The 16307-nt window shown below is 37.0% G+C and overlaps 2 protein-coding genes and 1 pseudogene across 4 annotated transcripts in view; 1 reads left to right on the top strand and 2 right to left on the bottom strand.

The window, feature by feature from the left end:
* The window catches only part of LOC107696232 (uncharacterized), a 7970-nt pseudogene extending 2623 nt beyond the window's left edge, over window positions 1-5347 (top strand).
* A 680-nt stretch (window positions 5348-6027) lies between these two features.
* Window positions 6028-9240, bottom strand: syt18b (synaptotagmin XVIIIb). 2 transcript variants are annotated; one of them, XM_016496498.1, is made up of 3 exons: window positions 8568-9240; window positions 7065-8284; window positions 6028-6213 (listed from the first exon to the last, which is right to left on the bottom strand). In XM_016496498.1, exons 1-2 carry the CDS (start codon window positions 8713-8715, stop codon window positions 7290-7292), a joined length of 1143 nt encoding a protein of 380 aa, XP_016351984.1. In that variant the 5' UTR covers window positions 8716-9240; the 3' UTR covers window positions 6028-6213; window positions 7065-7289. The 2 variants fall into 2 exon arrangements, 1 of the variants encoding a protein (XP_016351984.1); XR_001635069.1 differs by lacking the exons at window positions 7065-8284; window positions 8568-9240 and adding an exon at window positions 6468-6591.
* A 1027-nt stretch (window positions 9241-10267) lies between these two features.
* LOC107696285 (AT-rich interactive domain-containing protein 3B-like) overlaps window positions 10268-16307 on the bottom strand; it is a 34556-nt gene continuing 28516 nt past the window's right edge. For both annotated transcript variants that reach the window (XM_016496568.1, XM_016496569.1), the window contains exons 7-9: window positions 13830-14099; window positions 13663-13752; window positions 10268-12245 (exon numbers count right to left, since the gene is read on the bottom strand). In XM_016496568.1, the coding sequence (XP_016352054.1) occupies window positions 12085-12245; window positions 13663-13752; window positions 13830-14099 (521 nt within the window). In that variant the 3' untranslated portion in view covers window positions 10268-12084. The remainder of the gene's footprint in view (window positions 12246-13662; window positions 13753-13829; window positions 14100-16307) is intronic.

The following is a 16307-nucleotide window of genomic DNA, read 5'->3' as shown; positions in this document are numbered from 1 at the left end:
TATATATATAGATATATATATATATATATATATATGAATGAATGATGCATGTGACTGTTTAAGGACCTTAAGATGCACAATTCAGATCAGTATATCAGGACAAAGGACACCATTTATTTCCAGTTGGGGGTTTGGGGGTTTAACAGTCATGGAATGTGACCATGCAATGCTATCAAAAACTAGTAAAACAGGAAGCAGCCGCTTATTGATCCTTTATGGAACAATAAACTATATGACAGGTTTCATGTCATCAGCTCTTTTTTTCTTTCTACCACAGGGATCAAGATCTGAAGAACCTGGAGATACAGAGGATAACAGAGAACGCAGAGGCTCAGATCAAGATATCCGCCCTGGAGCTAGTACAATGACAGCCATGACGTTAAAACTCTCTCACAGCAGAACAGATTAATCTGATGAGGTTTCAGTATCACACGTCTTTGTGCCTCTTACCTCGGGCAGATCTTTGGACATAAAGGGCTGCAGTCGAGACAGGAAGTGGTCAGTGAATGCAGTCCTGAGGACTTAGTGTCACCGAAGGCCCTGCTAGAAGGTATTTCCTCATGCTAATATAGTAAATAGAGTAATAGAGTAAAGGCCAAAAATGTATCGTAATTAATAGAACACAAAAGCTCCTAGATATACAAGCTCGATTTTACATGTTGTTGTGTTCCAAAATGTGTCAGAGTTCAAAACACAGAGAAAGTGTAGCATTTACACTAGAAGGGGCTCTATGGCGTATTAGCATTAGCATCTGCTGTAAAGGCGGTGCAGTAGTTTGAAACTAAAATAAATTGAAACTGTTGACCTGTGTATAGCTAGCTACCTGAATACAGTTTAAAAGCACAGCCGTTTTTAGGTGACTCTATCGCTCCCTTGTGTACTGGAGAAATGTTTCTGCCAAAGTAACTGAAGAAGGCACATTTTGTACAACAGGAATGTATTAGCTAAGCGTTCATGTGTATCTTCCTACTTGGTTTTTATGTTTTGGCTCCAGAAAGCAGAAGGCGAGCAGAAACACTTGAGAAGGAGAGAGACCAAGCCTTACAAAAACTGCATGATTTTGAACCTCCCCAGCAGGTACTGACTGACGTTTGTTTGCACATGTGTGTTTATTCCTTGATATTTAGCTTCTTTAAAGGGAATTTTGTTCCATAGGGTAAAAGAGAAAGAATCTCCACCAGAGTCTAAAAAACAGAAACCTGCTGGTTCAGACCTTGTAGATCCTAACCAACAGAGGAGGCTGGTCACCGAGCAGGTGCTACACAGTGTGCATAGTAAAACTCCTAAACACTTCAGCAGAAAAAGTGTAATACTATTTAATTCCTGTCCTTGTTTGTTTGTGTCTCCCTTCTGTGCTATAGCTGAAAAGTCTGCTCAGAGAGAGAGAGCAGCGTGGAGAAAGGTCAGTAGAGCAGCATAAAGTCTCTGTCAGTTCCCAAGGCGGATTTATTTCCACTCCTTCTTATATAAAAATGAGACAGTGGGGAAATTCCAGACTCAGAGACTCCATCACACTCCCCTCCCCCTCCTCTGTGGAGAAATCAGTAAGTGAGCTGATGAAATGGATGGTCAGACACACTGAATAAGCACATTATTAATCAAGATCAGTATAGGTTTGTCTGACTGCTTTTATTGATTATTCCTCATATCAAATTAAAGCAAATTCCTCAACCAAAGGTTTTTGAAGTCAAAAAGGAAAGGAAAAGACTTCCTTAAGTTTTAACTGGGAGTTTAACTGAGAACCAGCAGTTATGGTTCAGAAAACACAAAATAAATATTTGAAAGAAAAGTTACACTTACAAAATCCTTTTGTGACACCAATATTATTTATTTATTTACGTACCTACTTATTTGAACTGGGAAACAGCAGTTCTGGTATAGAAAAAAAAAAATTTATTTGCTTTTTATTTAATTATTTTTTTTGTTATTTATCTTTAGTTGTTTCGTTTATTTAACTTTTTTTTTAGTTATTTATTTATTTTTTTAGTTGTTTAGTTTTAGTATCATTTAGATTCTATGATAGTTTTTATTCATATTTTGAATTAGTTTATATTCTTATATTTTCCATTTCCATTTTAATTTAAATTTTTAGTTTTAATAATTTTGTTGTGTTTTTGTCATTTTATCAGTTTTTTTCATAAATGTGTCTATATAGTTTTTTTTTTTCAGTTTTAGTTATTTTAGTACATCAATTTAAACTAAATGAAAAATGTTTCCTCTGCAATTAGCTGAAATATTTGTTTAAATAGATATGTTGTTGTAAGTCAGTTAACGTTTACATTATTTCAAGTAACAAATGTAATTGTTACTGGTTTTTTTTTTTTCATATTTTGAATTAGTTTATATTCTTATATTTTCCATTTCCATTTTAATTTAAATTTTTAGTTTTAATAATTTTGTTGTGTTTTTGTCATTTTATCAGTTTTTTTCATAAATGTGTCTATATAGTTTTTTTTTTTCAGTTTTAGTTATTTTAGTACATCAATTTAAACTAAATGAAAAATGTTTCCTCTGCAATTAGCTGAAATATTTGTTTAAATAGATATGTTGTTGTAAGTCAGTTAACGTTTACATTATTTCAAGTAACAAATGTAATTGTTACTGGTTTTTTTTTTTTTTTTTATAGTTTTATTTTTAGTTAACTACAGTAACCCTGCTCCTAACTCTTACTCAGTAGATCTACATGAATCCTGGCTCAGGAAGAGGAGTGGGGTTGGGAACGCTGGAATTTTCCCAGTGTCATAATTCACATGGTGGGCATTAAAACGCACCTTGGAGAGAAGGCCATAAATCAAATTTTATTGACATTTGACAAAAAAAATGTTTACGTATGTGATATGTGTACTACTAAGGTCTCCAGTGTTTCCAAGAAGATCTGGCTTGGTCAAAAACGGGGTCCAAAATGCTACAAGTATTAAGGTCTCTAAATCTCTTATATTTACATCATTGTGAAGTGGTGAATACTTTTCTGGCCTTTTAATACAGAAATTAATAATAGGTGTGTGACACATTTAGAACTGGAATGCTGTTGACACATTAAACCATCAGGGAAGAAAAACACAGAAACTGGAGCAAGAACTCCAGCAGGGGGCAACAAAGAGGTCTTCATCCCAGATCTCAGTCTCTCAGTGGGGATCAAAGAGGTCGGAGGAGGAGAAACATCCAACCAACCTGAAGAACCACAGCAAGACAAGCCAGGTAGGTTATGATGATGATTATGGTAAAAACCTACATACAAAACATGCCCTACCAGCAGGGTTTGGAGGGTTACTTTTAAAATGTATTCCGTTACAGTTACAAATTACTTCATTAAAAAAGTATTCAGTAACGTAATCCAAGTACCACAATATAAAAGTAATGGAATCGGATTACTTTTGGATTACTTCAAGTTACATATGTAAATAAGTCATATGTAATAGTAAGTAATAGTTAAGCCTACAACGTTTTGTTGATATTGTGAGTGCACACAAATAAAAGTAGACCCTTTACAGTTCCGAATGATGTATTACTCTTACATTTATGAGGAAAAATGACGGCGTATCCACTGAAAAATCGTGCTGGTGGAAACACGAGACCGTGCTACCGCGACTGTCAAGAGTGGCTCGACGGTGTTTATTGTCCCGCCAGCAGCAGCAGCAGCAGCAGAACGAGCGTGCCGTCAGTGCAGCTGAAGAAATCTGCGTTCAAATGCACACATTTGCTACCGCTTGGACGTTACTTTAAAAAACAAAAACGTATATTTAACGAACAAAAAATGCTCCAAACGTTTTTTCTAAATTAACAATAAAAAAACAAAACGAAATATAATCACTTCGCCATTACATACAAAACTGAACTGTTTTAATAGCTGGAACAGTAGTATAAGCTGTTTTTTAGAGAGAAGTGCATCTTTACGGATTATGATTATGATTATAATGAAAGAGTTTTTGTTTTTGATTTGTTTTATTTCATTAAGTAGTAATTTAAAGTTTTCTATAGATATATTTATCTGTGAGGCATCTATTTGCTGAGTTTCGGTTCATTTTTGTAAAGCACATTTATCTAGGTTTAACGTTTAAACATTGTTATATGCTTGAACTGTTTTATATCTATAGATTTTATTTTGGGCAAGTCGTGATGATTTGAGAAGGCTAACATAGGCTATCAGCTAACTGTCTGCCGTTGGCCGCTTGGACGTTACTTTAAAAAACAAAAACGTATATTTAACGAACAAAATAGGGTTGGAGCAAAGCTGTGCAGAGCTGTGGCCCTCCAGGAATTGAGTTTGAGACCACTGCGTTACAGTTACATCAAAAAACAAAGTATTCAGATTACAGTTACTAGATTTTTGTATCCTTATTACGTAATGCCGTTACATGTATTCCGTTACTCCCCAACCCTGCCTACCAGTCATATTTTAATAAGATACTTAATGGATACTTAATGGAATTGTAATTTTGTAATTTTGTTTCTAGCATAGTTTAAGACTAATTCATAATCATATGACTAAAATCTGTGATATCTTAAGAGAGGGAACTTTCACAAACAAAATAACTCTATGCATAAGCACATCAGGTCTTAGACTCTAATTGGAGTGTCCTGATCTCACATTTTGCTGGGATGAAGGGGCACATAAGCAGCTTTTAGGGTTGCAGGAGGGCATCTGTGGAGATGTGGTCAGAAGCAGGGATAAAACACACCAGAAACCATGGATTGAATTAAATTTCTAATGTTGTGTAGTTTTTTTTTTTTATCCTTACAGCACTTAGAATAGAACTACAATGGGATAAACAGCTTTAGTGCTGGTGCGATATTATTAAAATCAGTGAACCCTATCTAATATGTGGTGAATAATTTTTTTTGTTTTTTTAAACATTGAAATGTCCCACACTTACTTCCCTCGCAGATGTCAGCAGTGAGAGATGCAATGGAAAACCTAAAAGAGAAATGAAAATCTGCCTGAAGGTGAAAAGTGTGAAGTCCAATCATATATAGAATTCAGGGGCCAATTTGTTCAACTTTTGGAAATTTGTTGTGGGGCTGGGGCCCTACTATTTTAGTTTCTCAGAATGCTAGCAGTCATTTATTGTGGTGTAATTGTGTTTCTTTTCTGTCTTGCTGGTCCAGCCAAAGTAATACTCCTCAACCAAACGTACAACAGGACAAATTTCCCCTGGGCTACAATGATGGAACATTCCTTGCGAGGCAGGTTGAGGTTTGTGACTCAGATTTGGAAGACACGAAAGGGTTCATTTGAGGAGGAGAGGGGAGCCAACTTCTGGAGTGATGATAATCCATTGTGAAAATCCATACTGCACTGACAACTTTACTAAATGCACCTTAATTACCATTTATTATGAATTATACAGTACAGCTAAGCTATTAAAATTTAAACAAATTTTCATAAGCATGTTGCCAATTTTTCAGTGTTGTGTTTAGCCTTCAAGTGCATGAAAAAACTGAGGTAAATTTAAAATTAGATCCGAAAAACCAACATGATGTCATAAATACTAACTTTTTATTGTCTTGAATGCCATACAGGTTATTTTCCAAAGAGTTTTAGATATTTGATTTAACTGATACATACATTTGTACTGAGATTATACAACAGTAACATAACAATATTATTTAGTTCTAGATATTATTTAAAGATGTTAATTTCTAAAACAGTCAAAAATGTCTTCTAACATAGGATACAGAATGCCAGTATAATAAAGCAAGTTTCAAAATCAATGTTCTAAAGCAGCGGTTCTTAATACTGTTCCTCGCTTCCCCTGCTCTACACATGCTCTGAATCTCTCTCTCTGTCTCTCATTTATAGCTCAGCTCCAACAACAAACTGTTCCATCCCAATCACAACACACTGGGCTAGCTAACCAATCAGAGCCCATCGCCTATTTCTAAGGGAGGGGCTTCATAAAAACAGGAAAAGATGAGCCCGTTTTCTCAGAGAAGGGACAGAGCGGTGTGGAATAAAGGTAAATTATGTGAAAAATAATGCGTTTTTTTTTTTTAAACAAAGCATTAACACGTGTTAGACTGCACCCATAAACACAATCAAGCCTAGAAAAAACCCAGTGAATCTGTCCATGGTTGGGTCAGATTTGAGGTCATGTCAACTTTTAATTTTGCACTTATGGTTGAATAACATGATGTTGCACAGTTTCTGCTTGACTCTTGCTACACAGTGAATCTATCCCTCTTCATTGGCCTCCAAACCAAGTAGGTGCATATCTGCCAAAAGAAAAGGATGAAATATTCAATAAAATATGCATTATAAAGAAAAAAAAATCACCCAACCATTATGGCCACATTAGTCTATTAAAAACATGTCCATGATCCGTATAATATTATTTAGAAAGGTTATTTCATCATTCTCTATACTTAAATATCAAAACCAGTATTAATATGCAGTCGTACAACAAATGTTACACCATATGATTTCGTATGCGTTATCTGTGGAGATAAATGCTATACAAGTAAATGACCTTATGGCCGTGGCCTCCCATTGCTGAGGTTTGAGCAGGTCTGAAATGAAAGGGATCGGACTGCTGCCTGAAGGATTGAAGAGGGAGGGGATTAAACTACAATGTCATTAAAATAGGCTGATCTCCTGTGGATCTTGGCTCTAAGACAAGCGTTTAATCCCGAACATTAAAAGCAAACATTTAGACTTAGTTTATGATGGATAAATCCTCTTGCTTTTACATAACAGTCTACTATATTGCCTCTTGGTTTTACATAACAGTCCACTATATCTGGGGTTTGCAGACTTTAGTATCAATCCCATTTTAACTCCCAGTTGTTATTTGCAAGTAGTTCTCAACACTTTGAATAACTTATTTGGGTGTGTTTGGTTAGGGTTAGAGCTAAACTCTGGCCCTCCAGGGTTGGAGGTGATGAGCCCTGTTTTAGGGTTCAAAATGGTGCTTTTGAGTGCTCCCAATCCCTCTTTTCAGAGGTCCGCTGTTCTGGACTTCAGAGTGGTCAACATGATCTATAAACTTGTATAGCTAACAGTCCAACTGATATTAGGTCAATGGTACCATTTGGGAGAGGGTGAGAACAGTGTGTTATAATGTCACCTGGAGTCTGGTTGGTAAGATTGTCTGCTTTCAGAATGAGGACTTTAAGCCAACAGACCACATTCTGGTACTGCAACAAGATGAAGAGCTGACCGAAGACCTCATGATCTCTCTCGCATGTTGAATAATATATGAGCCACTCTTGTCCTTTGAAAGACAACACGAGGTGTAGGTATTTCGGATGTCTGGGATGATGTTTAAGACAGTCTAGTTTCACAGCAAGAGCTATGAAGTGTCCTTTTTGGACTTGTCCACAACTTGCCTTAGTTCTATAACGCAGCTAACAGGCCTGTCTGGTGTCCAGTCCAGACTACTGCAGCAAACTTCCAGCTCCTCAAATAGGGATGTCTTTGGATTATCCTGCATGAAGATGTTCAATCTGAGCATGCAACTCTTAAGCCCCTCTAGAGATCCGACATTGATCACCAATTTCTTTTTATAGAGTCCAGAGCTAAGGTTGTAATCTTGAGCGGATATATCCAGAGGTTCAGGGCAAAGTGGGGGCAGCCTGGCCTGGACAGTCACTTCTTCTAGACGATGGACTACGCCGGTTAAACCCACTAACGATACAGTGAGTGTGTTCTGTGTTGAAGAGAAGGTCAGGGTAAAGTGCAAGAAAGGATCTGAGGTCTCACTGCGAGAATTTGAACCATAGTTAGGAAATAAAGTTTCGTCCTGTAGTAGACCTTGGGTTTGAAGTGGAGAAAGGGCACAGGGTGATCGAGGGTTGGGAATAGTGAGCCTTCTGTGTTCGCTAAATGAGTAACTATCTCCAGCCACAGTGCAGTGCCGTTCCAAAACCTTCCGGGTATTTGAGAGAAGACTAAATCTTGGGAGAGAGGAGCGGCCACTGGCCATGGGCTTGTATAAAGAAGAGGTTGGAGAACTGAGTCGTCTCATTTGGAAGCATGACTTGTTAACCTCAGAGACAGCAGTCAACTCTTCATCTGATGGTGTAGAGCTCTCGAAAGCAGATGGATAGTCTTGAACCACTCCTTCCAGCTCCTCGTACTGTAATTTGGTAATTGTGGTTCTAGATAAAAGGGCAGGACTCAAAGCCACAGTCACGTTACCCACAGAATCAGGAGGAGGGGGTGTCCTCACAGTATTTTTGTCTTTGAGTGGTTTGTGTCTGGTCTTTAACCAACAAATGATGCATCCCAGGATAAGGGAAAAACACAGGACCACCAAGCCCACACTCAGCAGAATCTGCAGGTGGACTGAAGAGACAGAGGAGGGTTAGAACAGCATTTTAATCCGTAGCTTTCATTCCAAATGTCGGAACAACTGATAAGTTGTAATCCGCAAACAAAGGAAACGATTTAATCCGCATAAAGTCAGTGATCAGTAACACAACAGTAAAAACCAGACGTGAACCTAACCAAACGTGTACTTAAATCTGAAATCGAAATAATGGTTGGTTCTCAGACTGAATGGACAACTTGTCTACTACTTGCCTGACAAACACATTCCAAGTGTGCTTGTAGGTTACGTCTACTATACCTTCATGTTGCTTTGTGAAGAGCACCTGCAACAGCAGCCAGAGAAACAAGAGGATGATGATTCCCTCGATCATTCCCTTACAGCCAAACAGTAGGATGGACTGCCACACAGGTTGTGCAGAGTTCTCCTCCTCTTCCTCAGTAGGCATGATGACCAAGGAACACCACAGCTCTCACTTCATCTTCACCTTCTGAAATAACATCATGCATTTCCAAAGAGGTAACTTCAGAACGGTAAACTCCACTAGTCGAAGCAGGATCTCTCATCTGTATGCATCTCCAGGGCTGAACAGCTAAAGTGCACTGCTTTCTTTTAAATGTTAGCTAGAAGTCACAACTGATTTTGTCGAGTCTTTCTTTTGTCAAAATGCTTTAAGATGAACCTCAACCAATTTCCCAAGGCAAAACAGCAAGACCAGCTGTATAATACCATCCATCAAATTGTCTGAAGAATTTTTCTATATAATTAAAATCCAAATTGTCATTCAGTCTAAAACAAATCCCATTGATTCTCCTCTTGTGGTCTTTCCTCCCCTACATCTGCCTTTTGGTTATATCCAGAGTATTAATCCTCTCCACTGACTCCCTTGGTGAGAGACTAAGATGAGTTTAGAGGGTGGTCCGGCTCAGGACGGGGGTGGGACACGCCAGGGATGGCGAGAAGAGACGGTATACTGGTGATGGGTCAAGGGCAACTATGCCATGTGTCCCACACTGTGCCTATTAAAAGGGCATCAACAGAACAATCCCATCCCCCTCCATACACAAAACAGCATCTGTCACATCCACTGCGAGTTCTGCACGCAATCAAAATCTCTAGTCTTAATGTGAATTGCTATTTTAAGCAGATACAGAAGTAAATATGCATGCATTTCATTATTACATGCACTTCTACTCATCAATCTCATCAAAGACTTTTAATAAGGATTATGAAAGCAGATCTACAAAATCAGATTCAATTAGATTGAGGTGTGGACATAACCGTTTGATTTCGAAAGTAAAAGATAGATGTACTGCCTCTTGGTGTTTTAAGACGTTCAATTCTATTCAAGTTTATTTGTATAGCGCTTTTCACGATACAAATCATTGCAAAGCAGCTTTACAGAAAATTAAGGTGACATGAACTGCATCTTTCCTTAAAATTGATTTCAAAGTGCTTCATGTTTGTATCACAAAGATACTATTATGGTTTTTATTAATATTTTGAAGTAGTTATTTTTATTTGAAATTTTTTTTTTATATGTCAGTTTTTAAATTAGTTATTTTCGTAATTTAAGTAGCTAAATGATGAGAAATGTTTCTGAGGCAACTATATATATATATTATTATTATTTTTTTTTTTTCAATATCAAATTTCCAGTTTCAGTTTTTGTTGACTAGAATAAAACATGGTGGCCATGGTGTCACATTTCAAGCCCCCCCAAAATAAAAAAATTTAAATAAAATATTTTATATAAATTTATATTGAAAAATGTTTTATTTTATTTATTAATAGTTTTATTAATTATATTTGTTTGTATATTTTATATATTAACAATTTATAACTAAAAATTGGGGTAAATGGCATTTACAATTATATAAACAAAAATAAAACAAATGACCATGATGAAGGAAAGCAATGAACTTTACAGTTAAGCAAAAAATAATCATATTTTACACACAGAGATAAGACAAAACACCACAAAAGAAAAACTTGCATCAGATCAGACTTTAATTTCATTGTGTAAAGTTGCATGTGTCCATACAGTGAGGTCATCAAAGAGGATAACAAACACATGGTCTTTGGTTTTCAGCTATGCCGATATCTGAAGAATATAGAAATTAAAACCGAAGAAACTAAAAGTGTCTGTATCCCAGCAGGTCCCAGGGTCAAGCAAATGCAGGATTTCTAAACAGCTAAAATGTAAAGCTAATTGTTGACGAGGCTAAATCAGCATGAGTACGTGAACATAACCAGCCAACAAGCCTTGATTGTTACTGGAAGTGTATTGGAAGTACTGGAAGACAGTTTTTGCGATAATCAATACTTCATGGATATGAGATACTGCATTTAACTCTTCAAACAATAATCTCATCTCGCACTGCCGTATTAACGTAGTTCTGCCTTTCACTGAGGTATTTTGCTAATTCATTACCTGAGAGATATTTTTTGCATTAAAAGACAGCAGTACTTCTGAGGTAATTCAGTGATGTACTGCAGGCATTGAACTACATCCGAGGTAAAACCTGAGTGAGGTAGATATTTCAGTCCCACACCGTCCGAGTTATATCTAGTGTCATTCGTTTCAGGAGCGAGACTGCGTCGAGGTTCTGAAGTAAAAGTTTTATGAAGGAAAAAAAAAATACAATTCCTGAGAAACTCGCTTTCCAATATGGAAAGATACGTGAGGTCTGAAGTTCAACAACTAAAAATACAAAATAAAAAAAACATCCAATCTTCCTTTGATTTGAATGTTATCCTGCTTTTCCGTGACCTGGTTTGTTTTAAAGAACTCGAATGCGCAGCAGAGTAGAAGAATAGTACATTAATCAAGGCCCTTATATTTACGAGCCTGTAAATGATCGTCCAACGCACTGAAATGACTGACATGTGCGACACAAACAGTGTGTCCACATAATTTCCTTTCAACCATACATTGTCTTGTGTCTGAGGTAGAGAAAAATCTTTCAACCAAACTGTTGCCTGTAAATGTCTAAATAAGAACAAAAAACCAAAACCTCTCCGCTGTGTAAAATGCAGTTTCAAACTCAAAACTCTTTTCAAATCATATTAATATTTCTGTATCTAGAAGCTAAAAAACAACGGAAATAGAAAACAATAAAATCAAGTAAATAATTTTTAAAAAAGGAAAAAAGAATATCTGTGACCCCTTTTCTTACCAAACCAACTTTGCAACACTTGATGGGGATTGTAGCATTTTTTAAAAATCCATCAAATTAGACAGAGCAACACAGCAGTATCATAATCGATCCTGAGTCTTTTAAATTCACTGCAGATGAGGTAAATTCAGCAAACTTTAAATAAGAGAATTAATAGACAGCAAAAAAGAGAAAAAGTGTCAACCACAACCTCACAAATGTGACTTTGGCAGAAGTAGATTTGATCATGCCATGATTGCTTCGCAGATCTCTGTGAGTGAATGACTGTGGGTGCGGAAAGGCATGATTACACGATCACCGACCGAAGTGTTTCCACTCACGATAGCACTGAGATTAAGACAGCTGAGGTATTCTGTTGAATCAAACATCTTTAAAAACCTTCTCAGTCCTGAGAAAACATCTTGTAGAAAAGAGAAGGTGGGGTCCGTGATGAGCTTTAACAGCTGATGAGTTTGTAAAAGTGTATGTGTGTGGTCCTCTCTTCACTGGAAGGAGAAAACACAGCTGTGGCTTGTGCGGGAGGCAGACTGGGATTTGCTATGTCGCCTCTAGAGGGCAGAACGGCTCCCGCCGCTCGGAGGAAAGACTGTAGTTTGGGTTGGACTGACTGGCTGTTTTGTACGTGGAGCTGGTGACCGTTAGGGTGACCCTCCTGTGGCCGGTTCCACAGAGTCAGAGCCCTTTGAGGAGGAAGAGGAGAAGGAAGAGGGGATACGGGGACTGAGGGTGGAGGTCTGGCCTGCGAACATGGCTGTGACAGCGGTGGGAACAGCTCCAGACTTCTGAGCATATAAGGATCCTGTAAACAGTATTAAAAAATGCATTCAGTAATTTACTTCACACCAAAATATTTCTGTATTATACACTATTGTTCAAAAGTTTGGAGTCAGTCATTCTGTTTTATTTTGAGAAATTTATAAATTTAATGCAAGCTTGCTGAATAAAAGTATTAAAATGACTATACATAATGTTACAACAACTTTTTTAGAACATCAAAAGAATCCTGAATTTTTTTTTATCATGTTTCCACAAAATTGGAAACAAAATTCCAAAAAATATTAAGCCGTACATGTTTTGAACATAAATATCAAATGTTTTCAGCAGCAAATGAGCATTTCTGAAGGATCACGTGACACTAAAGACTTTTTTGCCATCACAAGAATAAATGACATTTTTAAATATATTAACATGGAAAACAGATATTTCAAAATAATATCCCACACTATTACATTTTTTCCTGTATTTTGGTCAAATAATGAGAATTGAAGCCCAAGATTTCTTTCAAAAACATTTTTACAAAATCTCGCCGATATTTTGAACTGTTGGGGAAAAAAAAGGCAATAATTATCTTATTGCAATCTATCATAGAGCAAACAATATTCATAGTGTGCAATGCCAAGTTAAATAGCTAGATTAGAAAACTAGAGCAGAAATTAAACAGGAAAACCCTAAAATTTAGGACAGCCTTTCACTTAAATCCCAAAAGGTAAAATGTTCCATTTTATTGGATTGCTTCAAATTTCAAGTGTATAATGAGCCACATAAAGCTCTTTTATTAGTATTTGTATTTATTAGTATTATTATTACAGTATTACAATATAATACTTTTATGATCTGGAATACTTGTAGGCTTATTGGATGTGTGTTCTGGGATGATCTCAAATACTCTGGGTTATCAAAAAAAAACAAAAAACAAGTATGAACTAATGAATTATATAAATAAATTAAAATAAACTGAGTTTACCAGTGTTGAAATATTTCACTTGTTAACAGAGTATTGCTTGCATACAATTCAAGTAACATTTTAAGATTGATTTTTTTTCTAGGAATAAAAAGGATTTAAGGATTTTTTTTAATAAACCCGACAGGTTTTAGGGACTGTTGCAGAGGCAACTGGAAAAGGGGTCTTGGAGTAACCTGAGGTTAAGTACATTAAGGGGAAGTCATGGCCTAATGGTTAGAGAGTCGGACTCGTAACGAGCAAGGCACCGAACCCCCAACTGCTCCCTGGGCGCCGCAGCATAAATGGCTGCCCACTGCTCCGGGTGTGTTCACGGTGTGTGTGTGTTCACTGCTGTGTGTGTGCACTTTGGATGGGTTAAATGCAGAGCACTAATTCCAAGTATGGGTCACCAAACTTGGCCACATGCCACATGTCACGTCACTTTAGAAAACATTGGACAATCCCACACGTGCACGAATACAATAATACACACCTGAGTAAATAATCCCATTGACCTCCACAGACACATTAATGCTAGCAGAGCCATTAGAAGAGATGCTGAGAGACAGGTCCTGTTTGTCCTCTGAAAACAAGATCCAAACGTCAATCACTCACTGTAGTCACTGTACATGTCTTGAATAAAAACGTCACAGAACTCACCGCGGGTGTTGGTGTTGTTCATCCGCAGGTTGGCGGGGTTCACCTGGGATGCCATGGCCAGCAGGTTTTGTTGGAAAGCCTGCTGCAGTAGCCTCTGCTGCTCCTCCGCCAGACGTGCCATCTTCCTCTCGGGCCCCTCCAGCGTGCCGGTCTCCAGCCTCTCCCTCAGCTGCTCCAGGGTGGCGGCCCGTGCCAGCTGCTGCTGATGCCCGAGAGCCAGTGCTAGGGGGAGTCGACCCGGCAACATGGAGGCTGGACCGTCCTCTGGGACTGAGGAGAACAACAAAATGCTTGAAATCTTGAACTTAATCTGTTACTATATCACATGCATAATGTTATTCATGACAGTACAATCCCTCACATATTCTGTTGCTTCACAACAACTTGAAACATATTGTACTTCCATATTTAAATGTATTTAAACAGGTTATTTAATGGGTCTGGGTAGGGAGTGTAGGGATGTGATTTATCCGCTCATGAAAAGTAGGCATTTCAATGCCACAGTTCCTGCTCACTTTTATAGTGGCCTTTAATATTTTTTAGAAGTATTTTTCTCATAGAAATTTAAAAAGTCTTCTTTAATGAGTTATAAGCCATGAATCAAACCAACCAGCTAACAAGGTAAATATCAACATTACAAACTGATTTGAAGCAAAATGTATTTGAAAATTGAACAAAAAGGCAAAAGGTACAAGACTGACTTAATGGCTTTAGTGAGGGAAAGAACTACAATCCCATGAAGCACTGCAAATGACAATCAAATAAAAAAAATTATGTAGAAATATAGAACTACTGATTCAAAGTTGTTAGTAGATAGACAGATTTCTTGTTTCGATTCTCTGATTGGAGATTTCACTTCAGAATCATGGGTAATGTAGTTTTTCCACCAGGAATTCAACTAAAATAATAAAGGCTGATACCTTCAACAGAAGCATTTATCATCGATAAACAACTTTGTTGCTCTCATTAGGTCTGTCTTTAAAGGTTAAGTTATTGTTAAAAAATCAGTTCCCTATGGGGAAAATAACTCCGATTTTTACTTCTGGAACACTATTTAGTCTATTGAGGCAGACCTGAATGCTAGTATGCCAAAATGGGTTAGTATGCCAAGCAAGATATTTTGACATAAACATAGTTCCCTGTATTACACATCAGGATAAGCGATTCATTTACTTCGGCCCCTGAGGTTTGTCGCTGTCAGTAGACCCTCACAGGAAAATGCAGTTTTTTAATGGCCTTTACACTCTGAGTTTCCTCCATCAGTCCAGGAAACTTGCTCCATTTCCTACACACACTTCCTGTCTTTAATGAAATGTATTTATTTCAACAGCAAAACCAATTAAATGTAAACTTCACTGTATGGCTAAAATATTTTTAGTAAGTATGTTTACATATGCCAGAGGAATTTTTTTAGCAAATATTTAGAAAATACTAAATAAGATGTAAATAAATGTTAGATGTAAATAAACATACGCACGTTCTTAAGACGTAAAACGCACATAAACACAAGCATTACAGCACTGCACATGTGCACAACATTTTTTTAAATACAACTGATCTGCTAAATTAATAAATGTAAAAAGTCAGATTCAAGCGTTTACATGCTAATTTTTTTCCTATTGACCAGAGCTGAACCCCAATTCGATCGCATTGTTAAATACATTATGATAATTATATATAAAAATGACACATCATGTAAATATACATTTATTTACTCACACATACATGTGTATATAAAACAAACAATTATAAATATATAAATTTATCATTTAAATTATATGTAATTTGTCATGTAAATATATATATATATCTACACACACACACACACACACACACACACACACACACACACACACGTGTATTGTATAATTAAAGTCCCCCTGTAGTGAAAATCAAGTTTTTTATGTTGTTTATTTGTCTATATGGTGTTTTTAATATGCTTTTAGACAAACCATGTGCCAATCTATTAATTAACACCATTGCTGAGTATTTTCTCCTTAAAACTGTAGTTTCCCAAAGGCTGACCCAGAAATATGGTTTGAAACAGCCCTTGGTTTTCTACGTCACAAACCAATAACCAATGTAAAAGTAGCCCGGAGTCAGACCCACCTCTCCCGCAGCCGCGTCTGCACTTCACACGCGTATGTATGCTCGCGGGCGCAAATTAACAATCACAAACGGTTGCATTCGAGTCTTCAAGGCATTTTAGGACACAACATCATCAAGTAACTTACTTTAACGAATGTTACAGTATTCACTGTAGTTGTCCGCTAGTAAAAACATTGTTTTATCAGTCACTATCCGTGTATGCCATTGTTTTGTGTTTACTACAGTTCAGTGGATCAGGAGGCGCTGGCTGGTGTGACTGAGTGGAGGCGGGACTAATTTGCATATTCATAGACCAGCGTATAGTAAATGAGGCAAGGGTGTAGAGTTACATTCAAGCTATTTTAAGGCATGAGAAAATTATTTTCAGAA

This window comes from Sinocyclocheilus anshuiensis, unplaced genomic scaffold (assembly GCF_001515605.1).
Source record: "Sinocyclocheilus anshuiensis isolate Anshui unplaced genomic scaffold, SAMN03320099.WGS_v1.1 scaffold778, whole genome shotgun sequence".
In the NCBI taxonomy this organism is placed as follows: Eukaryota; Metazoa; Chordata; class Actinopteri; order Cypriniformes; family Cyprinidae; genus Sinocyclocheilus; species Sinocyclocheilus anshuiensis.
Note: the sequence above shows the minus strand (reverse complement) of the source record. Positions and strands in the feature narration are given on the sequence as shown.

Excerpts from the sequence above, each read along its gene's own strand:
- syt18b (XM_016496498.1), bottom strand. The coding sequence starts at position 8,715 with ATGCCTACTGAGGAAGAGGAGGAGAACTCTGCACAACCTGTGTGGCAG. Across the intron at positions 8,285-8,567 it reads CTTCACAAAGCAACATGAAG|TCCACCTGCAGATTCTGCTG; the intron begins GTATAGTAGACG and ends CTGTCTCTTCAG.